Source organism: Dipteris shenzhenensis, chromosome 29 (genome assembly GCF_047967505.1).
Source record: "Dipteris shenzhenensis isolate YYH24624 ecotype China chromosome 29, Dip_SZ_1.0, whole genome shotgun sequence".
Classification (NCBI taxonomy): domain Eukaryota; kingdom Viridiplantae; phylum Streptophyta; class Polypodiopsida; order Gleicheniales; family Dipteridaceae; genus Dipteris; species Dipteris shenzhenensis.
Window position 1 is genome coordinate 16,833,100 of NC_141624.1, and position 26,831 is coordinate 16,859,930.

Consider the following 26,831-nt stretch of genomic DNA (forward strand, 5'->3'; position numbering starts at 1 on the left):
TACCCTTACACACCGTGAAATTTTTTTTAGCAGCAATACATAAATTTTAATTTCCATCAACAAGATTTATACACCCTCGAACACTTTGTTGCTACTAAGAGAAGATAGCACTAGCTACCATCAACACAAAGCATACTTGTTGATGTGACTTGATAAATCCCTTTTAAATATTTCCTTATCAGCATTTAATATGAATGGAGAAGCATTTAGATTAAGCTACCATCAACACTAGCTACCATCAACACAAAGCATACTTGTTGATGTGACTTGATAAATCCCTTTTAAATATTTCCTTATCAGCATTTAATATGAATGGAGAAGCATTTAGATTAAGCTTTCGCTCAATGGATTGGATGGGTGAAAGAAAGGATATTTGACCAACATCTACAGTACATGAAGATGATGACCGCCATGGACAAGTTTTCGACCCTCGAAACGAAGTTCTGAACTGCTCACTTCTAAGATTAGTAAATTTTCTTATCAAGTGCATATGGAGTCATTGGTCTATACAGGTTATTTGGACAGTTGTCAAGGAAGTAATTTCAATGAGGAATTATCAAAAAATGATTTCCAAGAGGTATTCCTTGTTTTCTTTTCTTTTTTAGATATTCCTCATGGTTAGATCGCTTAGAATAAGGTGACTCACAAATATTTTCCAAATTATTGACTAAAAGTCAAATCCTCAATTTCTGATATTGCAAAAGCACTCCCTATAGCATACCACAGTGTACATTTTAATTGCTACTTCAGCATGCATGACTTATTGGATTGTAGACAGAATTAGCGTTGTACAGCACTGATCGTGGCAAACCTGTAGAAGCATCAGATACGTGCCTACTAGCATGGTGATTTCAATCAGCATGGCTGTTCAAGAGGGGAATGAACAAATGCAGAGAGGTGGCACAAATAAGGAACCAAAATTATTTTTGTAATCAACAATGGGAGGATAGTATCTGAGTCACGCAAGAGGTGGCACAAATAAGATACCTAACATATTTGTGTGTATGAGGAGGACAGCATATGGGTCATTCAAGAGAGTCTCTTGTTTTGATCGTAACACATACATTGTAACCTCATTAGCTTTCAGAAGCCGGGCATGTTTTTCCTTTAAAATTACGGGACAGACGTCAGTTGGTCGGCCCTGAATGGAGGCAGATTGTGAAAAATCCTGCATGAATAATCGATTTCATGTCTATCATGTGATAAGAATCAAGCTAAGACTGATCTAGCTGACTAAATATCATATCCCTGATATCTGAGCAAAGATAAAATTCAAACAAGGTATCAAGAGTCGTGTCTGATGCCCAATAGTCTTGTCTGCTGCATCTCTACATCACTAGCACCCTCATTGCACTTACAAAAGCTAGATGGACAAAAATTCAAAGCATTCAAGGTTACTGCCAGGTGCAGCATAATTTTGCATGTCCATCTTAAAAATCAGGCTTAAGTTATCTCCCCTCATTCTAGGAATATAATTGACAGACATGTTCATACGCTTTCCAGAAATATCTTTCTATCTATGAAGATTCGACTTGTGGGCACAGCTACCTCAATTACTAACCTTGGCTTCATGTAAAGATATTTATATATATCTAGATGAATCCAAGAACATGCCCAAACTCATCCTCTTGAAACACAACACAGTTTAGCTTCAATCTCATGATAGTAACTCATAAGGTTGAAAACCATAAACTCCATCACATGGCAGGGCCTAGCTACTATGACATCCCCCGACATCATCAGTGCCCAACGGTGGGTATAGACCATAGTATAAACATATGCTCTCACACATACAAATTCACACAGCCACACATACTTGAGCATCCATTTTCACAAAGGTCTTCGTACTAAGCTTCTCTCGGCACACCGGAGGTAAAGGGCAGACTCAACCGTGACAAAGGCTAGCACTAAAGGAGAAGGCTAACCAAAAAGTAGTCCACACTTTCTTCATTCAAGCTATAACTTCTTGTGTAAGACTATAATATTTCATTTTAGTCTCTCCCAAACATGCATCTAAGCAAAAAATTGCTTAGACAATCATGTAAAGATATGCGCTTGCTTCATTTAGATGAAAATAGAAAGCCTACAGACCTACGGCTTTTACAAGGGGCAGAATGACAAAACCTTTGCCTCATCTGAGATCAAGTCACAAGCAATTCAAGAAGATACATAAGGTTAATCAAAAGATTTGACTTGAAACATGGTTCAGATGAAATTGTAATAAATTCATTACAAATAATTCTACTGCTTCATTGTCAGAAGTATATATTATGATACATCTTGTATTTCATTGGAATTCCTCCAGGGATGCTTGAGGTAGGCTCTGTTGAAAACAAAAACTCAAAATTTTCTAAATACAAAGGCAGTCCATACCCCAATGTTGATCCGCCTCCAAGCTCCAAGCTACCATCTCCTTGGTTAATACAGTGCAGCGTCTGAAGTTCTTATAGAAAGGTCCAGTTTCCATGCAGGCTAACTTCGGAACCGAGAGGCAATCTTAGCATATGTAGGGACACCACCAACTGAAAGAACTTAATGTCATAAGAATAAAGCAACTCTCTCTCTCTCTCTCTCTCTCTCTCTCTCTCTCAGCTTTGAGGAGCTGAAACAAAATCCTAAAAAGTTCTTTCAAAATTGCATAGTAACAAACCTCAAGGGAGAAAGCACAAAGGGAAGACATGATATGATTTGTTAAGAGCCATTACAAAAGAGATGGGGAAGAGAAAGTCAACCACAGCTGCACTCTCAAGGCAACAAATGGAACCATAACTGAGGAAGACATGGGACCACTCCTGCTTACGAAGCTTCACCCAACGTGCCTATAATTAATTTATGCTATAGCTGGATTGGGTTGAGTTGGGTAGATAATACTAGGCTATGTTATGTTAGATTGGCAATAATACTAGGCTATGTTATGCCATGTTGGGTGATATAATATAATACTAGGCAATTTTGTGCTTGGTTGGGTTAACTTTAGACAACTTGTATTCATAACTCTGTTTGTCAGATAGTCCTTCTGATTTTTGGGGGGAAATTTTACTTTTTTTACAATGAAGAAGTAGTGAGGTGGAATTGACAGATTGCTGCTTGTGAAATATCTCTTCAATCGGCCATCTAGCCATTGACTTACAATTTAGAACCATTATCAGCTGTGCCTTGCTACCACTCAAGTTTATCACTGGAAGGCTCACAACAAGCTGAGTTCATCTATACATGCCTCATTGTCCTGAACAAACTCTCTCTCACCCCGAGGGAGACCAACAATTAATCGCTGTTACAAGCTCCTAACAGTATGTCAAAAGAGAACCGTTCTCAATTTCGCATGTACAATATTTGTGTGAGTGTTTGCAGACACACATATTACACAGTCATGTGCATGCACACACACATATTGTACATTGTGTGACTTGCCAATCAAACTCTGTGAATTTGCTTTCAGCAGTATATGAAACCAGCCTTTGACTGACAAACAGCAGTATGTCTTATTCTACTTTCTCACAACACCAAAATACAGCCACCATGTTCCATTGCCACTGCCCAAACACAAAACTTAACATACAATTCCACAGCATAGCATCACTAAATCATACAAAACAAGGGAGGCTAGAATGCCCCTACTTAATAGCATACTCAGTGACACATGTTGGCCCCAACACTTGGCGCCCCTTGCAGTATTTATTTATTCACTGGTTAGTTCAATTACAAGGGACTCCCTCCTTGAACTCACCCGCAGGTGCAACCCAGTACAATGCCGACCCGTGGCTGTGCAAGTGACCAACTCCCAGTGCTATCCTCTTGGTTCCCTTCAGTAGCCAGGCATAACACAAGCGGAACAACCCAACCTCATGCCAAGCAATGCATCCACACAAATCAAAGACATCACTGAGTCCAAGGCTTGCCACTGCTTCCCCATGAAGAGAGTATCACAACCAGTGGCCCAATCCTCTTCTGGGCCAATGGCAGGGCATCCAACCTTCCAAAACTCAGCAAGAGTAACAGTAGCACAAAGCAAAAGAAGAAGACAAGAATCCGGCCAGCAAGTGGAGCCTGCTTCACATCAAAACAGCCTCAAAAGATGGTCGAACTATAGATAGCAGACTCTGGTTGGAGGGAACTGTCCTTGACTGCCTTCCAACACCAGAAAAGGTCACAAGAGAGGGCATCCAGCAATCAGCAGCAAATCTGCCATGAATTCGTCCACCAAAATGAAGATTCCAGCTCACAGGGACCTCAGAATTCAGTGCACTTAACACCAGACAGGAGCCAGGACAGAGGCGTCCAAGAATATGGCTTCAAATGAAGAAAATGCAAGTAGCAAGAAACACCAACGGGAGAAGATCTATTGTGGAGAAAGCTTCAAAAACGTCTTCAGCCAGCCAAGGGAGAGCTGCAAAAATTCAACATCTTCTGCAAAAGACTCTGCTGGTAGAGATGAAGACCCAAAACAATAGGGTAGGATAGGGTAGGGCTCCAGAACCTTCCAAATGCTTCCAGATGGGACACACAGGCACCACAAGTCAAGCAAAGAGCCCACACATGCACACAATCAGGACACATAGCAAATTCGACGTGGGAATTTAATGCCCCTAGGGGGTCACTTTTTAAGTCATGACCCTAGTGTTCACAACCAGTGACCCTAGTAAATAGGACCTCTAGTGGGTCAATTTCTAAAACATGGCCCTAGTGAACAAAACCAATGACCTTAGAGGATAGGACCAAGCTAATAGCACTAGGAGTTGCAGTTGTTGCACATTCAATCATAGGTACCCTTTGGACATTAATTAATGCCCTAGCCTGGCACCCCTAGGCCAAATTCAGTGACAGTTAGTTTAATCACTTCGCCATCACATCACCATGACATACCCCCCTCTTGAAACAGCAAACTATCCTGTTTGCTGTCCCAAAACTACAGCAAATAGAAAAGGATATCACAGTAGGCATAAATAGCCCATAATCCCTAGTACAACATCACATGAAGTACAAAAATACAATGCACATACAGCAGGATTGCAAATCCATCCATATGGTGACGTATCAATTGTCTGGAGTGTCATGCCCACTCATCATAGAAGTCTCACGGCAGAAACACTGTCAGCATCAGTGCCTCGGGTGGAACCGCAATGTCACCAAGCGACCTCTAGATATCTTGTGAGCCTGTCTGCACTGTGGGAGCGGAGGTGCTACCCCCCCTGAGCATCTGGTAATGCTCCAAACCTGTGCTCTGCCGAACCGGAATGAGCCGCTACCGCAGTAGGCTCAAGACCAAATACCTCAAGGTAGAGCTGCAAAACCCGTGGAGAATCTGCCAATTCATCCTCCTCCATCCAGATTGCATCGTTTGCAAGATAATTCTTGAACTTCACTCGATAGTGTCTGGAAAGTCTACCATTAACCTTCCGATCTTTATGTGCCACAATCTGCTCAAGAATCAAGACCTCATCTTGCCCATCAACTTCACGTTGCTCTTCAACTGGCATATCCTGTGGCACTTCTCCATGAAAAGGCTTCAACAAGCTAACATGGAAAGCATTGTGGATGGTCCACTTCGCAAGTACCTTCAGCCTGTAAGCTACCTCATTGATCTTCTCAAGAACTTGAAAGGGCCCGTAGTACCTCATATTCAGCTTGTATACAGCTTTACCTTCCCTTTCTGCCTTAAGAAAACGCAGCAATACCCAGTCACCTTCCTTGAAAACCAAGTTTCTGCGATGCTTATCTGCAGCTCTTTTCTATTTGTTCTGGCTGCGTTGAAGGGCATACTTAAACCTTTCATATGCTGTCCGCAAGTCTTTCACATACTCATCAGCCACAAATATCTTCTCTTTTGTGTGCAAAATAGGAGGTACCTTTTTCCCACCTTCCACTATCTCAAACGGTGCCTTACCAGTGGAATTGTTGTATGCATACTCAATCAGCGGCAAATATTGCTCCCATTTGCTTTGTGCTCTGACAGATAACAACGCAGCAAATCCAATGCTATAGAATTTGCCTCTTCTAACTGGCCATCAGACTGTGGATGATATGAAGAGGAAAACATCAGTGAGGTACCCATGTTATCAAACAAAACTCTCCAAAACATATTGGTCATCCATTGATCTCTATCGCTTACAACAGACTCACGCATCCCATGGTACTTGAAAATAAACTTCAAGAATTCTTTTGCCATCTGCTCAGCTGTAATCTTCTTCCTCACTGGAATGAAGTGAGCCTGTTTGCTAAATCTGCAAATGATAGTCCATATGCCATCATGACCAGTAGGAGTGCAAGGGAGATTAAAAACAAAATCCATAGCGATGCTCTGCCATGGTCTATCTGGTATAAGCAAAGGCTGAAGTAAACCGAAATGCTTCTGCCTGTTATACTTCACCTTCTGACAAATGATGCATGTCCAAACATAAGCCTCAGCATCCTTCTGTAGAGAGGGCCAATAAAAATAGTGCTCCATTGCTTTAATTGTAGCCTCAATACCCCTATGTCCTGCATACAATGGGGCATGACTTTTATCATGCCTCAATGGCTGCGTCACACATAGTTTACCATGCATCATCATCAATCCCTCCTTGAGTGTACAATGATCATGCCGATTGCCCTCCATAATCTGATCATAAATATGTGCAAAAGCATCATTTGTAGCATACTGCTCCTTCATAGCATCTAGCTCATTGTGATAGGCAACTGCAGATACCTGTGGTTTCTTGGACATAGCTTCCGTACGTGGCCTTCTGGAAAGTGCATCAGCCACTACATTCTTCTTTCCAGCCACATGAACAATCTGAAAATGAAAAATGGAAACGAAGTTTGCCCATCTCATGTGCTTTTCTAACAACTTCCTCTGAGTGAGAAAGTACCGCAGTGATTGGTGATCAGTTTGCACATAAAAATCAGCACCTAATAGATAGTGCTTCCACACAGTAAGAGCATGTATTACAACAACCAATTCTTGCTCATACACATTCATGTTGTGTTCAGCATCTCGGAGCAGCCTGCTCTCATATGCAGCCACTATGCCTTCCTTCATAAGAACTCCACCAACACTGTTGCCGCTTGCATCGCATTGAAGAACAAAAGGCTTTCGTAAGTCTGGCAAAATGATAACAGGATCAGAGCATAATTTTTCCTTCAGCTCATTGAATGCTGCAATTTCTTTCTTCCCGCAACGGAAAGGCATTGCCTTCTTCTGTAAAGCATGTAAAGGTGAAGCTATCTCAGCAAAATGGCGTATGAACTGCCTATAATATGAACACAAGCCAAGAAAACTTTGGACTTCATGTAGGTTCTTCAATGGGGGCCAATTCTTGATTGCCTCTATCTTGGCAGGGTCCATCCTTACTCCATCCCGTGAGATGATGTGTCCTAGGAAATGGATCTCTAGCATGAAGAACTCACTCTTTTTAGTGTTAACCAACAGCTTGTGTCTCCTGAGCTATGCAAATACAACTGCCAAATGTTGCCTATGCTCATCTTCATCTTTTGACTGCACAATAATATCATCAAAGAATGTTCCCACAAACTTTCTATGCTCTCTGAAAATCCGCTCCATCATGTGATTGAAGATAGCAGGAGCATTAGTCAGACCAACTGGCATAACAAGAAACTCATAAAGCCCAAAAGTAGTCCTGAAGGCAGTCTTGTGTACATCTTCGGGCTTGATTCGTATCTGATGGTAACCACTCTTCAAGTCAATGCCACTGAAGATGGCTGATCCTTCCAATCGATCCAAAATATCATCAATGCGTGGGATGGGGAATCGATTCTTGATAGAGATCTTCAAAGCCATGTAGTCAATCGATCCAAAATATCATCAATGCGTGGGATGGGGAATCGATTCTTGATAGAGATCTTCAAAGCCATGTAGTCAATACACATTCTCCAAGATCCATCCTTCTTCTGCACCAGTAGGACGGGAGAACAATATGGGAAGAGCTTGGATGAATCAGCCCCTTCTGTAGCAATTCATTCACCTGGCACATGATCTCCTCCTGTTGTGCTGCACTAACTTTGTATGGTGGTCGGTTTGGTGGAGAGCTGCCTAGAATAATGTCAATGGTATGATCTTCTGGCCTTTCAAGAGGTAACTCCTCTGGAAGATCATCTAAGAAACAATCTTGAAACTAAAATAAAAACTCAGTTTGCTGTTTTTCAAGCTTGGAGAAAGTAGATTCATCCTCTACTGGTTCCTTTTCTTTTACAAATATCAAGTACGCTAAAAGATGCTTTTTCATTATGGAGGAAATCGCCGAAGCGGATACAACTAGGACTGATTCCCCTTTCATTTTTGCATCGATGACTTGGGTTTTACCCCTATAAGACAAAGTGAGCTTCTTATCATGCGTATCAATGATACCATGAACACGGTACATCCAAGGCATCCCCAGCAAAACATCACACTCAGGTAAAGGCATAACCAACCCTGAATGTGAACCCGTAGCTCCCCTATGATAGGAGTGACAGGGGTACTGAGCTCCGGATTAGCCATGTTGGCCTCACAAAGAGGGCCAATCTCCTCTAGTCGAAGACCCAACTAAGCTGCAAGTTCAGGAGTTACGAAATTTTCTTTGGCCCTGAGTCAAAGTAGTACAAACAATGCTGATCCGTAGCTTGCCCCATACTCTCCACATCTCTGTCTTCTTCTCATCATGCTCACCCCCAATGATATCAGAAATGTGGCCAGCACTTGGCTTGGGTTTCTTGCCCCTGGGGTCCTCTCTTGTGCCCTGATTAGACTCAGCCTGAGTTGCTGCATGTTCTTTTCTCTTCTTGTTAGGACAGTTTGCTGCCCTGTTATTAGTCTCTTTGCAGAGGAAATACTTTCCTTCAGCAAACAATTTATTCCTCTCTTCAGAGGTGAGGGAAGAGGGCTGCTGTTTTCTTCTCCGAACTTTGATTTGAAAGGTACTTGCTGTGGTTTCTTGTGCTCCTCTTTAAAGTTGCTTTTAAAGCCCGAGGCTCTGCCCTACATGAGTGAGTAAGCTGTATTTGCATTCTCTACCAATTGTGACATGCTGGAAATGTGTCTTTGTGCAATAGTCCCTCAACTCTTTAGGAAGACCACAACAATACTTTTCAACCTGCTCTGAAAAGGGGACTGTTCTGTAGGAGCTCACAGGCAGAAGTGCATCCCAAAACTTCTTATTGTAGTCTTCTAGGTTCTTGCATTCCCTAGCATTTGGATTATGCCACTGAGTCACGACATCCACTTCAAATGTAGTGGTAAGCCATGTGGCTGAGAATACCTGCTTGAAATCAACCCATGTAGCAGGTGTCCGCCCCTGAAGAAGAAGGTTAGACCACCATTGCATCGCATTACCTTTGAGGAATGTAGCTGCCTTCCTGATTTTTGAGGACTCTCTGAAATAACCTCTAGCATAAGCCAAGTCAAATTGCTGCAAAAAGGTAAGAGCCTTCATCCTATCTGCATATCCATTGAAGGTTTCAAATTTCACTGCTACCCCTCCCTCCTTGTAATCCTTCATCTTAAGCATGGGTTCCTAACGATGATCATAGCCAGGGGGCCGCAAATAAGGAGGCTGCTGTCCTTGGGGTCCTTCTGGAGCTTGTATAGCACTCCCCACAACAAGATTTGATGGCACAGGTGGTACTGCTTGATAGTGAGACCATGGGACTGCCTCCTTGCATTCCAGGCTGTATCCCCACATTAGCATACAAAGGATTTAGAGCTGGTTGTGTGGTCATGGCTTGAAATATAGATCCTCCACCAAAGTGAGTATGCTTATTAAGAAATGAAATATTTTCCTACTGTTCAGTTACGGTCAATGGGGACTAGGTCTAGCATTTGAGGGTGGACCCCCTTGCTTGGGGTTATGGGCATTAGTGACCCACAAGAGTGATGGCCTCTCTTTGAGAGGGACATTTGGAAACCACACCCCACCTGAGTACCCAAACATGGGACCAATCAAATGTACAGATTGCATACTGACCTAAGAACCATTCAAGAGAATGTTCCCTGAGCTTTGGGTGTGGGCCTGGCAGCATGCCAAGAGTAATGGAGATACAAGATAAGACGACAAACAAATGAGCTCAGTATGGCTCAAGTATGACCTTAGAGTGCATCAGTAGATAGTCCAAGCTGTTAGGAACCCGTGGGTGTGATCAGAATTGAATTCTGACAACTTTGAAATTTTAGGTTTTTTGGGACCGACACGTGGCAGACTGCCCCATGGAATCTGAGCTGGCAGGTCAGTCCACCTGTCCCACACATGTGGCAGCATGCATGGTAGGTGGCAGGGCATGCAGGCCAAGTGTCTGACCCCAAATCTGGTAGATTTGGGGCAGGCTGTGGGCTGTCCTCTTTGGGACTGCAACCCAGCAAAACTCTGGGACAAGTGTCCACCTTCCACTCTCGGCCGCGGGGGGGGGGGGGTTGAGCCTATAAAAGAAGGCCTCTCCCCTTCATTCCCTACATGAAAATTCGTCACTTTTCTTCTCCCTCCTTTTGGTTGATGCATCAGAACCTCTCCAGCTCCTTGGGTGCAGCCCGCTTCTCCCCAGGCCATTCTCTCACCTCAGCAGCACTTTCTCTCTCTACAACAGCACACTCTCTCTCTACAGTTCAAGCCCCTCCTCTCCAAAAATATGCCCCCTCTCAGCTCTTCTGGAACAGCAGCAGCATCCTCTCTCCTTCTCCTAGCCTGGAGCAGCCACAGCCCCTTTCTCTCTCCTGCTGCAGTGTTTCTCTCTCTACTACAAAATTTCTCTCTCTACTATTCCAAACCCTTCCCCTTACAGAAATCTGCCTTTCTCTGCATCTCGGGAATAGCAGCAGCTCCTCTCTTACATCCCCTCCCTTGGAATCAGCATTGGCACTCTCTCTCTACAGCTATCACTCCATAAAGTATTTCTCTCTCTAGCCTATAGGCTGTTTTTCTAAGCTGTTCTCATTCCAGCCCAATTCCAAACTCTCCTCACCCAAGGGAGCTTCAGAGGCATCAAGGACTTCATCTACAAAAGGATCAAGTCACGAAGGGACTCTGTATTGTCAAGTTTATCTCATTTACAGCACTATTTCATGTTGTTTCTACTATCTTTCTAGAAACTAGTGCTTGCCTCTAATGTTGGATGTAAGTGGTGATTGTTGCAGGCTTCTTCCTTGTGGATTGGGCAAGCCAAGAGTTGAAACCTGAGCTTGGAGTCCTCCTTTATGTTGTCTACCTTGTACATATGCTCTTGAGTCTTGTATCTAGGTCCTAGGCTTTCACTGAGTTCATCAGTTTGGAAGGTGCATTGCACCTTGGTCTTGTATCTCCATTTTCAAGAATAAAGTGAGCTTGGATAAGGGGGGGACCCCATCTTGGCCCCTCAATCATATTGCAATTTCCAATGATGTCACTTTGTGTTTAAGCTGTATAAGTCTTAATTCCAGCTTAATTGCAATCTCTTAAGTTCAAGTATATGTGTTTGGCAACTCGCAATCATTTCATTCAAACGCCTCTGCAAAATCCGTTGTTTGAATTGATAGAAAGCACCGAGTAGTTTACAACTGCTGCTCTGACTCAAACTCTAAGTCTGCATTATAACCAAGCCTTATATGCTCCGAATCAAAGGCAATGGGTGGCTGTACCAAGGAAAATCAGCAGATACTTTCTCTCCCCAAGCTGCCCACGGACTCCTCTGGATGATTTGATGAGGGTCCCGGCAACGAAATTATGTAACCAGCCTTCAACTGACAAAGGGCAGTATGTCTTATTCTACTTTCGCACAACACCAAAATACAGTCACCATGTTCCATTGCCATTGCCCAAACACAAAACTTATCATACAATTCCACAACATAGCATCACTAAATCATACAAAACAAGGGAGGCTAGAATGCCCCTACTCAATAGCATACTCAGTGACACCTATTGGCCCCAACACTTTGCGCCCCTTGCGGTATTTATTTATTCATTGGTTAGTTCGATTACAAGGGACTCCCTCCTTGAACTCACCCTCAAGTGCAACCCAATACAATGCCGACCTGTGGCTGTGCAAGTGACCAACTCCCAGTGCTATCCTCTTGGTTCCCTTCAATAGCCAAGCATAACACAAGCAGAACCACCCAACCTCATGCCAAGCAATGCATCCACACAAATCAAAGCCATCACTAAGTCCAAGGCTTGCTACTGCTTCCCCATGAAGAGAGTATCACAACTAGTGCCCCAATCCTCTTCCAGGCCAACGGCAGGGCATCCAACCTTCCAAAACTCGGCAAGAGTAACAGTAGCACAAAGTAGAAGAAGACAAGAATCCGGCCGGCAAGTGGAGCCTGTTTCAGCTCGAAACAACCTCAAAAGATGGTCGAACTACAGATAGCAGACTCTGGTAGGAGGAAACTGTCCTTGACAGCCTTCCAACACCAGAAAAGGTCACACGAGAGGGCATCCAGCAATCAGCAGCAAATCCAAAATGAATTCGTCCACCAAAATGAAGATTCCAGCTCACACTGACCTCAAGATTCAGTGCACCTAACACCAGACAAGAGCCAGGAGAGAGGCGTCCAAGAATATGGCTTCAGATGAAGAAAAGGAGGCATTATGTCATGAAGAATGTCGAGAAAAGCTTCAAAAAAGACCCAAAATGGGGACGCCCAGGCCCAGGGAGCATGCCAACAGCAGGAAACACCAACAGGAGAAGATCTATCGTGGAGAAAGCTTCAAAAACGTCTTCAGCCAGACAAGGGAGAGCTGCAAAAATCCACCATCTTCTGCGAAAGACTCTGTTGGGAGGGATGAAGACCCATAACAACATGGTAGGATAGGGTAGGGCTTGAGGACCTTCCAGGTGCTTCTAGATGGGACACACAAGCGCCACAAGTCAAGCAAAGAGCCCACACATGCACACAATCAAGACACATGGCAAATTCGACATGGGAATTTAATGCCCATAGGGGGTCACTTTTTAAGTCATGACCCTAGTGTTCACAACCAGTGACCCTAGTAAATAGGACCTCTAGTGGGTCAATTTCTAAAACATGACCCTAGTGAACAAAACCAATAACCTTAGAGAATAGGACCAACCTAATAGCACTAGGAGTTGCTATTGTTGCACATTCAATCATAGGTACCCTTTGGACATTAATTACTGCCCCTAGCCTGGCACCCCTAGGCCAAATTCAGTGACGGTTAGTTTAATCACTTCGCCATCACGTCTCCATGACAGTGTATATATTCATTCATCTTTAAACAGCTAGCATTTCTGGGCAAATCCACTTCAGCACTTATGTAGGCTGAGACGTCATAAAAAATGAAGCATGCACACATCTTAAACTCAAATTCAGAGGTTGCACTCTCAAGCCACAAAGAGGACAGAATGTACCAGCACCCCAAGAGGCCATTGTCACAGGCATCGAAAAAATCTGCCGAGCAGCTTGGCGTATGTCTCTCAATGTCAAATTATTTACTTCATCAACAAAATCTTGTATTGGTTTCCTGTCACAAACAGAAAATCTGATATTACTAAGGCACTTTAATTTGAAATTCAAGATAAAACTTACGTAGGAAAGATGCAACCAGGTCATATTTTACAAATAGTCCCATTCATGCGAAGAAACAAAATAACATACCACGCAACCCCCCAACATACACATCATGTTGGGAATACGCAACCACATGATATTTTACAAATAGCCCTCTTCATGTGAGAGAAACAAAAGAATGTACCACACAACCCCCCAACACGCACATGCACGCACATGAAAACACACGAAATTCAAATGCACTAAAAGGACCAAACACACATGAAGAACCTCCCAAAGGTCCAAATTAGGAATGTGGTAAGCATGAGAAATATTGTTAAAGGACTTGTGCAACAGAAAGGAAAGTTGCAGTGAGACTCGTGTGCGTGCAGGTGGGTGTTGGTGTGGATGTGGATGTGGATGTGGATGTGGGTGTGTGCGTGCATGTGTGTGTGTGTTGGAGGCAGGGTACACCTTAATTTGTTTGGAGTTATGCTTCTTCTACTTTTGCGGTTCGGGCTGAAATGTGAGTCTGGCACATTATCCTTGGGAAGGGTAATGCTTTCATATGTGGGGATTTTAATAATTCTTCCAGCACCGAGGATAGTAGTACTCATCGATCTCACCATGCTACAAAGAGAAAGGGATGCCTGGACATTTATAACACTTCGCAAGCTTGTGATTTATGGCAGTATCTTATGCCTGGGCTTGATTGGATCACTGGTACAAGCTCTATGCGGCATAGTTTAATGGGTTACTTGTGAAATATGGCTCTGAGTTATACTTTGTGCCTACCTGATCACTTTCCAGACTGTATGACCTTGCATTTTAGTCTGCCAGTGCATAACGTACAGCCACTTTGCAAAAGGCTTTTATTGGTCAATATTCTTATCTAAAGCACCATGCCTTTAAAGTTATGGTCAAGGCTCCTATTCATAGACTCGTGTTCCATGCTTCAATCAATGCAGACTGGGCATGGGACCGTTTCTCGTTAGGCATGCAAGTTTTAATTAAAGATTATGGAAATGCAAGCTCGGTGACCTGCGTCACAAAGTGGTACATGCAAAGGCTCTGATTTAGCACTTTACTTTTGTTGTGCAGCAGCGCAAATTGTCTCTAGATGACCAATCTGCTTTTCAGGCAGCTCTTCGTCGCTTGGCTGAGAATGATTTAAAAATGTTAAGAAAATGGCAGCTATGTCCCCGTCAAAAAGCCATACAGGATATAGGCTTCTCTTCCAAGGCCTTCTTTTAAATTTAAAAGTCTTCCTACTTCCCGCCGCATGCATACTTTGCATCAAGTGCTGCATCAAGATGGCTCACAGACGATAAATAGGCCACAACTGATGAGGTGCAGAAATATTATTCTGATACGTTTGCAGCCCCTCCTACTTTGCTCTAGAGGTTGATGCTCCGGAATATTTTTCTTCACAATGTTCGACCCATAGTTGAGATTTTTGCAGATGTGGACCATGCAATTAACCTTGAGCCAAGGTCAAAACCAGTAAATAAACCACCCTTTAGGCTTTCAAAGGCTGAAAGGGAAGAGGTAGCAAAGCAAGTCAAGAAGCTTTTGTACAGGGATTTCATCACACGTCCGTCTCCTTTCGCTTCCCCTGTTCTCTTGCTTAAGAAGAAGGATGGCTCATAAAATGACACTGAAGAATTGGTGGGTTCTCTAAAATGTAGGATGGCTCATATAGGATGTGCATTGACTATAGGAACTAAGTGAAGAACCAATTTACAGAACCCACCAATTCTTTGTCAAGGCAAGCAAGTGCACATTCATGGCTAGTGAAGTAGAGTATTTGGTCATATTGTCAGCAGCAAGGTAATAAGAGTGGACCCCAACAAGGTCAAGGGTGTGAAAGAAAAGCCACATCCTCAGAATACCACTCAATTAAGGGATTCCTTAGGGCTTGCCTCTTTTTATAGGAGGTAAATCAAGCACTCTGCAAAAGTAACAGCACCCCTTACTGACCAGCTCGAAAAGAAGGGTTTTTCTAGACAGCCACTGCAAGAATAGTTTCCAGGACCTGATAATGCTTTGACTTCAGCTCCCATCCTTGTATGTCCAAATTTCTCTCAGTCGTTCACCATTGAAGCTGATGCTAGTGGTAGAGGCCTTGGGGCAGTGCTAAAACAAAGCCATGGTGTAATAGCCTATGAGAGCCGCAAGCCGGATGTCAAGGAGCTGACCTGCCACATTTATGACCAGGAAATGCTAGCCATATTGCATGCTATCAAGAAATGGTATCACTCAGATAGAGTCATTTTAAGGCAAAGAGATCACAGAACACTCAGATATTTCTTATCTCAGTCCAAGTTATCTCCCAAACAGAGAAGGTGGCTTTCCATTGTACAAAATTGTGATTTTGAAATTGAATACAAGGTGGGAAGGAGAATATAGTGGCTGATTCACTCTCTAGGATGCGGGCATGCAATTTATCCTCTATTACAAAATCTACAAGGATTGGATCCATGGGAATACCTAACAAATCTGGCAACTGCATCTCCATTTCAGGACCTGTAGGACCCCAACTGCCTTGATCATCCACATTACAAGCTACATAATGGATGATTTGGTTCCATGATCATCCCTATTACAAGCTACATAATGGATGATTTGGTTCCATGACAGGATTTTCCTTACTGAAAACTCAGTGTAAAAGCTGCTGGTGCTAGTAGCTACAAGAGCTGCATTCATCACCAATGCCTGGTCACACAGGATTATTCAAGACCTATGGGAGAGTGAAGCATAGTTTTTCTTGGAAGGGTCTTTGGAAGAATGTGCCAGCAGAACAGAGAATTAAACCTCAGCCCAGTTGGTTGCTCCAACCTCTACTTATTCTAGAAGGTAAATGGACACACATATCCATGGAATTTATCACGGGCTCCTAGAGGCTGGAACAGCATTTATGTTGTGGTTGATAGGCGCACAAAGGCTGCACACTTTATACCCACCAAAACTCAATCCTCAGCCTCCATAATTGGGGGATTATGTGTTTCTCAGGCTCCACAAGACCAACTAAGCTGGCCCGTATATACTATGGAGAGTTGGTGAAGTGGCCTACCAATTGGAACTGCCCCTATCTTTCAAAATTCACGAAGTATTCCATATTTCACTTTTGAAAAAGTGCTTGGGTCCTTCTGAGCAAGCACTTGAGGAATTACCTCCCATGCATGAGGGCGGACAGATTCAGTACATCCTAGAGAGGATCACTGGTTTCAGGGACCATACACTTAAGAATAAATCCTGTGTGGAATGAATGGAGAGGCCCTCTGAATGACGAATCCTCCTGGCAGCCCTCATCTACTGTGCAGCAATACCCATATCTACTCAGCTGATGCAGTAACTGGGGAGGGTTTGGGCATCATCATTGTTCCATGGATATCATCCAGTACCATCTACTCTTCACACTGTTTTCCTTTACTACTACAGTGACTCTTCAGAATTTGAGGACATTCTTTTGGGGTGGGGAGGACTGTAACAAAAGGGGTAGTTTAGTGACTTTTTAATTAGTCTTGTAAGGAATACTTTGTACTTTACGCTGTTAGGATGTTGCCATGTGGAAGCCTTGGGGAATTAGGCCGCCCTGATTTCTATAATAGGCCTAGCTGTCCCACATGCACTCATCTTATGATGGTACTTCCATTCATTGAACGAAACTGGATTGTACAGCAGAGCTAATTGCTCGGCTGGGAATTCAATAAGGAATAATCATTTTCTGTCCTTGTGCAGCCCATCACAAGTCGCCATGGTAAGTCCACCCCATGACTTACAATTCTGCCCAAATGCTAAAAGTTACCCCATTCCTATCCTAGGCAGTCTCTGTCAGGGGGGCGTGAAATTCTAAGTACTTTAATGTACTACAAGACTGTGACAACTTTGGTTTTAAAAGTCCAAGCGTGGGCTTGATAATGTGTAATTAAACGCAGCATGGTGCCTAGGACATAGGCGTAGTTAATCCCTAGGCCCAAAGGCATTTCAAGGAATTAAAAGAGTGGTTGTTGAGAAATGATGACATGGCATTTTTAATGGGCCCCGGCCATGTACCTTCAGTGGTTCAGTGGCCCCTCTAGAGTTCCAAGTGGCTCTAGTGCCTTCTACATGCTCCTTTGCCATTCTTGGACCTTCTTGGGTCTTCTAAACTTCACATGTGTGGTTTTCTCTCTCATCTTCTCCCTTTGTTGAGATTTTGGATTGGTTTTTCAGCCTCCTTCAGCTGAATTCCGATTTTTTTCATAACTCCTCACCCGTTTGGATTCCTCGACACCCGTTTGGCCCGATGGCTTCCCCTTTGCCTCCCCTTCGCAGTGATATGCTTTTCCCTCCGTGCATTTGGTAGAACGGGCAGAGCTGAGCACTTCTTTTGCTGGTCGAATTTGCAAAGCAGCTTTTCATTGACCTTTTTACTTCTACAGCCTCCTGGGCCTCTCCTCTTACAAAGCTACAGCTTTCTATTGAATTTCGAGTGGTCCCACACGCTGGTTGACTGGTTTTTCTCAGTTTTGGAGGACTTTATGGCAATGAAACTTCTCCAAAACCTTCTCAATGCATTCATCTCTGAAGCACGCGTCTTTTGAGCCTAAGAACTCCCACTTCTTCGCGACAAAAGTGCATCTTTTCGCATTTTTCAGTGGAATTCTTGTTGGTCGGCTCTTGTAAATGCTCTTTCTTCATACCTTTGCACTCCTCTTTGGCTGAGAATGCAATTGGGCATTGGCTACTATGTCCTCTTGGCAATTGAGGACTTGGTTCGAGTTTTTAGGGCTTGGTGAGTTGTGATTTTACTGCTGCAATTTCTTTTTGCCATAAGCTATTGGTTGGCCTCATGTGCCACCTCTTTCTTGGTTCACAAGTGCCCAGGTAGTGCTACATGAGTCATTCTTTGGTTTGGTACTTTGCTGATTTTATTTTGGAGCTTTAAAATGCTTTGTAAATGCCATCTAGAAAGCACTCAAAGAGAGTGCAGTTGGGGTGCAATGTGATTGCATCTGGACAGCCAATGGAATTGCACTCGGAAAAGAGAATGCCTTTGGATTGAGCCTAAGGGTTAAGTACACTTATGTGATGGTGTTCTATGCTTGAAAGCCTTGCGAAGACTCAATGAATTGGGGCTGCATGCTCAGTTGCAGGGAAGGTCTCCCAAATGCAACTTGTAATCATTTCACTGTGAAATATAAAGAAATACCGAAAGGGGCGCCATGGTGTTTGGGGCCAATCGGGTGCACTTGTCTATGTTTGTTGAGAAGGGGCATTCTAGCCTCCATACCCTTTTTCAGTGGTTTTGTTTGTGAACAAATTGGTAAATGCCAAATGGTGATCATGCAATGGTTAATGGTTGTGATATATGCTTTGTGAGCTGTAAATAAGTGCTGAAGTGATTAAAGGTTTAGTTCCACTACCGTCTGAGTGATTAGAGGCCAGTTTCATTGGTTCCAGTCTCTTGCTTAATTTGGTGATTTCTGTTTAGTTTTGGAAGTTAGTCGGGACTAGGTCTCACCAAGGGCCAGAACTAGTTAGAATTAATTAGAGATAGAGCTAGTTCTGTTGCAATGAGACTGCAAGATAGTGCCTCAGATGAGGAGTGTGCTCACTGGACCTGTCTTGGTTCTCATGCCTTTCTTTTCGAGATCAAGCTTTGAATCACATACCCGACGTCATCTACTAGGTGGTTCTTCTATGAAGAAGTCCATCATCCTCTATTATCTACACTCATGATAACCAGTGTTGGTCGCATGAGCATATGTCTGAGAAGTGTGATATCCGAGATGAAAAGAACAGTGCAACCATAATCCAAGTAACCAATGATTTTGCTGATATTTTGAAACCCCTGCTCAAAGAGGCTATGAAATCTCCAACACTTTCATAATATCGAGGGCATCTCATGAGCACGCTCTACACTACCTCCACCTCTTGCATGTCATATAGGGTACAAAAGCTCATGAGCAAACGCTCCTCTACCTCCACCTCTTGCATGTCACATAGGGTACAAAATCTCAGCTCATGGTAATGGTGGTTGGCATCAACCTCTTACTTGGTGTCACTATGGAACCTATGAGATGAGGTCCAAAGCAAACCCATTAATCAACGTGGCAGTTCTATGAATTTCACAGCTATAGCCAAATTTGCCTTAGTGTATGATTTTTTTCCTTTCTCCAAACTTTAGCTACCAAAGGAATGGATTTTAACTGTGCACGACATTAAAGTCAAACTGTTTGCCCTCATCAAATTTCTCCCGTTTTCCACACTGATCTTTGATGTTTACAAACCCATGCTTCAAGACTAGATCTACAAGCTTACTACCAACTCAAGCGTCCAGTCCAAGTCAATGGGCCCAATGCAACAAGTAATGATCTCGCAACATTACAATCAGTTCTTCTGTTCAATTCCCAGCCTTGACACCCCCATCCACACCGCATAGAAAGTGGATACTTCACTGCCTCCCTCCTCTTTGCTTAAGTTGGAGAAGGTCTAGAATGCAAGATTGCAAGAGCCCGCTAAGCATCCCCACTGCACACCGAGCAGCTTTTGGTTTTCATCGCCCCACTAAGATGCTTCCCCCTTTTGGGTTCTCTTGTAGTTAATACTTACCACCCTACTAACTTATTAATCTATAGGATTAGATACAACTAACCCCACCTCACCGTCACTGCCTTTAGGTTCAGGCCCAAGGTCGTCTTTTATTGACCAAGAGCTTGTCATTCCAGGTGGTGTAACAGAAGGGAGCTACCAAAAGCTAGTCCTTGCTTTAACTCAGGAGAGCTGCCCATTGTAATACTTGTAGCAAGAAAACCTGGTGCTTGCAAATTCCTGTAAACAAGAGCAATTTTGAATAGTTTGGTCTCTTGCACATATAAGAGCGTGTGTAAATACTGTTCACAGTTCCATAAAACACCTAATTAAAACTATAGGAAAAGCCTTATTCCTACTTGACAAATTGGCAGCCCACATGTCCATTCTTGCTGAGCCCAGAAGCCAAGATGGAAAGGAACGGCTGTAATGATCATCCATTAAAGAAACAAGCCATATAATCCTACAGCGCATTCTGTGCTGCATCTATCAAAAGACTTGTTGTGCATCAAATGGGGAACTCTGACCAAGTGTAAAATGCACCTGTGACCATATGATAAGATCTGCCTCCCAATATCATCAGCAACCACTGCCTGCAGTACAAACATACCGAAATTGAGAGAAAAGAAGTCGATTCCTTCAAAAGAGTTCGAGTCCAACCACGTCACGTCTTACCTTTGATTCTAAACTCATTAAAACTGAAGATATGGTGGCATTCTTGGCTCGCTGCAACTCCTTCTGACTCACTGTTCACATATTTGCATGTTAAAATATATGCCCCCCCCTTGAAAATTTTGCTCGATAAGAAAATCAGAACTTCTAGAAATTGAATTCATTCACAATGCTAATGTAATATAAGGTCAACAACATGCCCGCATAACACATGGCCACTAGTATCACAGGATTTGCTGCTTGTAAGTACGTGTATAGTGTGCATAGGGTGTGGAAGATGAATCCAGATGCAGGGCACCTTGGAATTTCATTCAGAGATAGTACAGAGCAATTATGGTTGCACTGGAGCAGTAGCACATGAATCAGAGGGCACATTGGCACAACCATTAAGAGCGCAAAAACAAGTCAAGCAGTCTTTACATCTATTCAAAGCCCAAAACAAGGGACCGTAAACACTACTTATGAGGACACTTAGACACCCTCAAATTAAGTCCCAAGATTCTTGATGTCTAACCTTTGCCTGGAGTGGCAATGAATATTAGCTCCTTGCAAACTATATCCACGGATTCTGAAACAAATCCAGATTCCTGTATATCAAGAATTGCATGAATAATTGTAATAATTTCAGAGAGTAATTCCTTTAGGGTAATAGAAACTGCACTCCACACAGTTGCAACCATAAAAAAGCAAGAAGTCCTACACTGCTACAGTAAGTAACAAACGACAAAATAGGTTCCCGCATCTAAAACAGTAAATAGCATAATGTCTTAAGAATCTAAAATGCGTGGCCCCAGGCCTAGAAATTAAGTACAAGCAAACCAATTCACCAAAAGGAGCCTCATCCTGGGTTCTTTATTATGATTCTCTTGTTTCAGACTACTACACTTAGAAAACAACATAAGATCAACTAGTGTTTATGAGTACTCTATTGCAATCATAAAACCTAGTTACAAAAATGAACGTTTAATTAGGTAAGATCTTACCGAATCAGCATGGATTCCAAACATGCCAGTCTCATTGTAGATAGAACTAAATGCCGATATAGATTGAAATTCATCGTGTTCATTCAATACACGTGTATCTGCAATGTCAACAAAAAACCACTCCTGTGTCAGACGAACAATGGCTGTTTAGCAACTAAGCACCACATGGTGACCAGGATAGAATATCATACAAAGTCTTGTACACATGCCCTTTCCAGGGCCCCCAGTTGAAAATGCTCCACCTCCTCCCAGCAGAAACTGGACAATACCAAAAAACTGTAAGGCTCGCACCTTTCGCACAACTCTGTCTGCACTCTATTTTCTCATAGCAACAAATACATTCTACAGGGCTTATTAGCAAAGCTGTTTGGGTGTGATTATTCAAACTGAAGTTCGGTTATCCTTTCTTGAAAATCTAAACTTGTCTACAAGATTTCACTAAGAAGTTGAAAGTACACCTCTTTCTTTGAATACAAATTTATCATGCTAAACGCCACCATTTTTACTTTATTTTTTGCAAAAAGAGACTTCGATTAAGTATTAAAGAAAACCGTTAGAGCAAGCTCCGTATGGGATACACCACGCAATGCATGAAAAGCTCAAGAGCCAAAAAGAAAGGATTGGGGCTGATAGTGCCATCTCAACCCGGTAGAAATCTCCGAGAAAAAGGGAGAACCCCTCCAAACTCGAAGAAAAACAGTCCTCCTAGAAGAGGCTGCCCGTGAAGGGCCCTGCATGCTAGCCCATATGGCTATCAAAGTGTGAACCGTGTCACTCCAAATACCTGTGAACACCAGTGATGGGTGTATCTAGGTGCCATCCAAGGCCTCTAAGCATCTGGCTCTCCAAATGTTCCAAGAGGAAATGCTAGCCAAAATCTCCCAAGAGGTGTCCACTGAAGCATGCGAAGCTCTGAAGGGAGTAAGTGGTACATCCTGAAGAGAGCAGGGCTCTATCACCTACCGGTGGATCGAGAGTGCCCAAGAAGAAGGCTCACCCTCATAAAACACCTGGGGCCCAGTAAGGGATAACCATGCGACCGAGCCCCAAGTCATGAAGAAAGGGGATGTATGAACAATGCTGAGTATCCGAGCAACCCCTTTCCAAACAGTCCTCGCCTGACTGCAGTCCCAAAGGCAATGTCGCACTGACTCCTCTGCAGAATGACAGCGAGGACAAGTGGGATCAGCCCCAAATCATGATCTCCACAGGTTCACTGCAATCCCTCCATGAATAGAAAGCCAAAAGAAAAGAGTGATATTTCTATTTCTGAGGGATTTCCAGAGCCTCCTCCAGAAATTCCTACGCAAATCTACTGTGATGAAGAAGCTGTCCCAATGGGGGGCTCTGGAGGGAATCCAACCCCTACTGCTCAACTGAAATCTCCTGGCATTACCAACTGTGAAATGCAAGAAGGGAATCCCCCTCTCTCAGTGCCCATGATCTATCCACTCCCACTCTCCTGGGTCCCACTGCAAGCACCTGATAGGTGCACCTCCATATAACCACAACCTCCAGGATCCCAGGGCCAAGAGCAAAGGGTCGGGGTCTAAGTACCACTGCAAGCCCGATCCATGGTCCACAAAACCAGCAATCCTGACAGGCTGAAAGGCAACCTCTAGAAGAATATCATCCGTGGATCTAGAGAGTATACCTCCATCTCCAATGTCAAAGATCGGTGCATCTTTCCCAAGACCTCGAAGAGCGATCACCTGTAGAGGAACTGCTATCCTCGAAAAAGCTCCCATCCAAGTGGTGGAAGTAATGGGCATCTCATCTGTCCATTCCACCTAGATGGCTGCATCTATCTGCAAAATCCTGCGTGCTATCCCTCTGAGGTGACTCACGAACTGTAGTCTCTGATCCTCAGGTAGCCTGATAAAAGCCTTCCAAGTGCCTACTGTGTAGGCGGGGCCTCTCTCCCATCTAGACCACTACATGTAATGGGAAGTGCCCAGTGGTCTACCATGCTCATCAAGTATACTATCGTTCCAAATGATCAGCTGCCTATCAATCTCTTCGAGGGTAGAGGGCAGAACCCTTCAAAGAGTGTTCTTGAAGCTCCCCCAAGCTTTCAGGATGGTAGTCATGAGAGGAGAGACAGGAGATCTGAGAGAGGCGGAAGTAAAAATCCAGCGAGGGCTGTCCACCCAATCATCTCCCAAGGTAGGTGTGCAAGCATGAATGCGTCCAAAAAAGAAATCCTTCCAAGGTTCCTGCCCAAGCATGAGTCCCCTCACCACCACCTTACAAAGCAATGCCCTGCACTGCAAGTCCGGGTCAATGATATTAAGGCCCCCTTCACATGTAGGGAGAATAATGGTCTCCCAGACCACCCTAGCTGCAACATCTGCCGTGCCATCAAGTCCACTCCATAAAAAATTCATGACTGGTCTAATGAGTTCAGTGATGCAATCCCTAGACCGACACCAGCAAGAATACACAAACTAGGCGGTGGCCAAAAGAACCTGGTTCACTACCACAACTCTAGATGCAAGGTCGAGTTTGGTTGAGCTCCAAAAAGGGAGCTTTTTCCTTATACTTTCTACTGGGGCAAATTGATGTGCTGGAGAGATGCCCAATCCTACCTGGCATCCCAAATATCTCACAGGAACACCCCTCTGAATCCAGGAAAAGCCAATGTCAACTCCACAGCCTGGAGTGTCCTCATCACTGATCCAAAAGCCAAAGGATTTATGCCAATTAATGTGTGCCCTTGCAGCTAAGCAAAAGATATCCAAGGCTGTCCGAAAAGAATCAAGTAACTGCGAAGAAGCCTCAATAAAAATAGCAGTGTCATCAGCCAACTCACAGTCAAGAAGCTCCTGCTCCTGTCTCAAGGGCAATCTCAGCCCATAAAGCTCAGCCTGAGATCTAAGGAAGATACTCAGCTTCTACCACAAAAAGAAAGAGGAAGGGGGCTAAAGGGCATCCCTAACGAACTGATCTGGAAATCTGAAATCTGTCACCCCTTATCCCTCCAATCAAAACCTGGCTATGGGCTGATCTGTAAGGGAGGCCACCCCTCTAATCCATGCATCTGAAAATCCAAATCGTAAAAGAGTGCCCTCAAGAAAACCCCAATCTACTCTGTCATAGGCTTTCTCAAAGTCCAAGAGAACTTCCAGCCTCTGCCCACTCTGCATAGCCCACTCTGTGGCTTCCCAAAAGGAAAAGATATTATCAAATATGCTCCTGCCATGCACAAAGCCTGTCTGAGTATCATGGATGAGATCTGGAAGAAGGGGCTGCAGTCAGATGATGATCCCCTTGGCAAGGATTTTGTGTAGAGTGCCCAAAAGAGTGATGGGTCTCCAATGGGATACAAAATTCATGTTGCCACCTTTCCAGATAAGGTGTATGAGTCCCTCAATCAGTGAGTCAAGCATCTCACTCGAGTCCCAAATGCCCTATAGGGCTGAAGTAATATGATCACCTATCATATCCCAAAGGGTTGTAAAAAAAGATGGAGTAAGACCATCGAATCCAGGGCACTTGCCCTCATGAAGGACGGAGAGAGCAGTCCTGAACTCTGTGTTGGTAAAGCGTGCATCAAGTGAGCATATCATCTCTGTTGGGGTGGGAACTCACTTGCCGACAACAAACTGATTGGGTTTTGGCTAAGCTTCGAAAAAACCTTGAGCATTGGAAACTGGCAACCTGGCCTTTGCACGTTCGTCTTCGAATAGTGCAGTCCATCCTTGTGGCATATATTTAATTTTACTTGCCATTGATCATGTTCACTAAGACGGATCTTACATCTTTCATGTCTGTCTTTATGGAAATCTTCTAGTGATCCAAACATGGCAGAAAAAGTCTCAGGCTGCTTTCGATGCATCACATTTGTTCTTCCAAGATGCATGGTGGATTGAACATCACGAATATTCATGTGCATATTCTTGCCCACAGGGGGAAAATGTTGCTGCAATTTCTGCAAGGTGATCAACCTTGGGTTCTTATGATTAGGACTCTGGTCACTCATATCAGTATTTCTGCGTGTGGTCATTGGCAACTTGATCACTCGTATTCCTTTTTTGGCTGCACTGATGGCACTTTGCCTAGCTGCCCTTTGTTCCGATTTCTCCTTTGGAACTCCAGGATCGGCTGGAAGATTGGACTTTGACTTCTCCAAGGTCCTCTTCTCGTCCTTTGAGGCTATCTCAGATTACTATACCTGCATTGTGTAAAATCCTTTTGCCTCAACCTTAGGTTTCAGAAAGAGGTGATTCTGTTTGGCGAATGCATCGCCCAGCCAAGTGGTGGAGGAAAAGATTACAGTAACTTTGGACCTATAAAGTACCGCTTCGACAATAGGTTTTCTTTTAGCGAGTTCTTTTGGGAGTGTTTCCATCTGGACAGCTATTAGCTCATCCACACATTGCTCCTACACTTTGCCACAGATGTTCTGCTTCTTCGGAGACTGTGCCTCACTTGTTTTGGCATTGTCCGTGCTCTCGTGAGTTCTTTTATCTGCTTCGACAGCGCCTGCGAGCGAGATTCCCATATGTTCCGTTTGGGAAGTTCTTCCGGCTATTTGGGTTTCATCAATCCAGATCGGAGTTTCATCTTTTGTTCATTTGGGTTCGCTACTGGGAACTATGGACTTTATGGACATATAGGAATTATAAAGTCTTTGGTGATCCTACTTTCTCTCTGTTTAGCTTTTTTAGGCATTCTCTACAGCAATCTTTCTTTGATTGCTTGTAGACCCGCTGCATAGATCATGAGGTCTTTTTGGCATATACTGAAATTTTCAGTTGATGTAATTGTAGCACCTTGTTTTGAGGTTGCTACTCATATAATATAATCAATCAAAGATTTCACCAAAAAAAAAAAAAGAGCATATCATCTCTAGTGTGACTAACACAGGTAAACTCTGCCAAATTTCATCTCTAGCCACATCTCTAGCCTGTGTGCCAACATCTGCAGAAAGAAGGCAGGCATAGAAAGCTGTCGCTAGGTGCATGACGGTATCCGGATGAGACTGCAAAACGCCATCAGAGTCAATAAGCTACCTGACACTCTCTCTACTATATCTGGGACCAAGTGTAGAGAAAAAGCGTTTATTAACTCTCCCTCCCATCTGTATCCAAAAGAACTCCCATGCATGGAAGGCATACTCTGCTCTCTGATCAAGCAATGTTTGCAAG

At 43.6% G+C, this 26,831-nt stretch overlaps 1 protein-coding gene across 2 annotated transcripts in view; it reads right to left on the reverse strand.

Moving 5' to 3' along the window:
- Positions 1–2,142: 2,142 nt before the first annotated feature.
- The window catches only part of LOC147882504 (mitochondrial-processing peptidase subunit alpha-like), a 57,942-nt gene continuing 33,253 nt past the window's right edge, over positions 2,143–26,831 (reverse strand). Inside the window, exons 7-13 of one of the 2 annotated variants that reach the window (XM_087400602.1) lie at positions 21,873–21,939; positions 21,682–21,779; positions 21,213–21,285; positions 20,702–20,772; positions 20,570–20,619; positions 13,318–13,424; positions 2,143–2,522 (exon numbers count right to left, since the gene is read on the reverse strand). In XM_087400602.1, the coding sequence (XP_087256728.1) occupies positions 2,473–2,522; positions 13,318–13,424; positions 20,570–20,619; positions 20,702–20,772; positions 21,213–21,285; positions 21,682–21,779; positions 21,873–21,939 (516 nt within the window). In that variant the 3' untranslated portion in view covers positions 2,143–2,472. Of the gene's footprint in view, positions 2,523–13,311; positions 13,425–20,569; positions 20,620–20,701; positions 20,773–21,212; positions 21,286–21,681; positions 21,780–21,872; positions 21,940–26,831 lie in introns of both variants that reach the window. The other variant, XM_087400601.1, reaches the window with a different exon arrangement.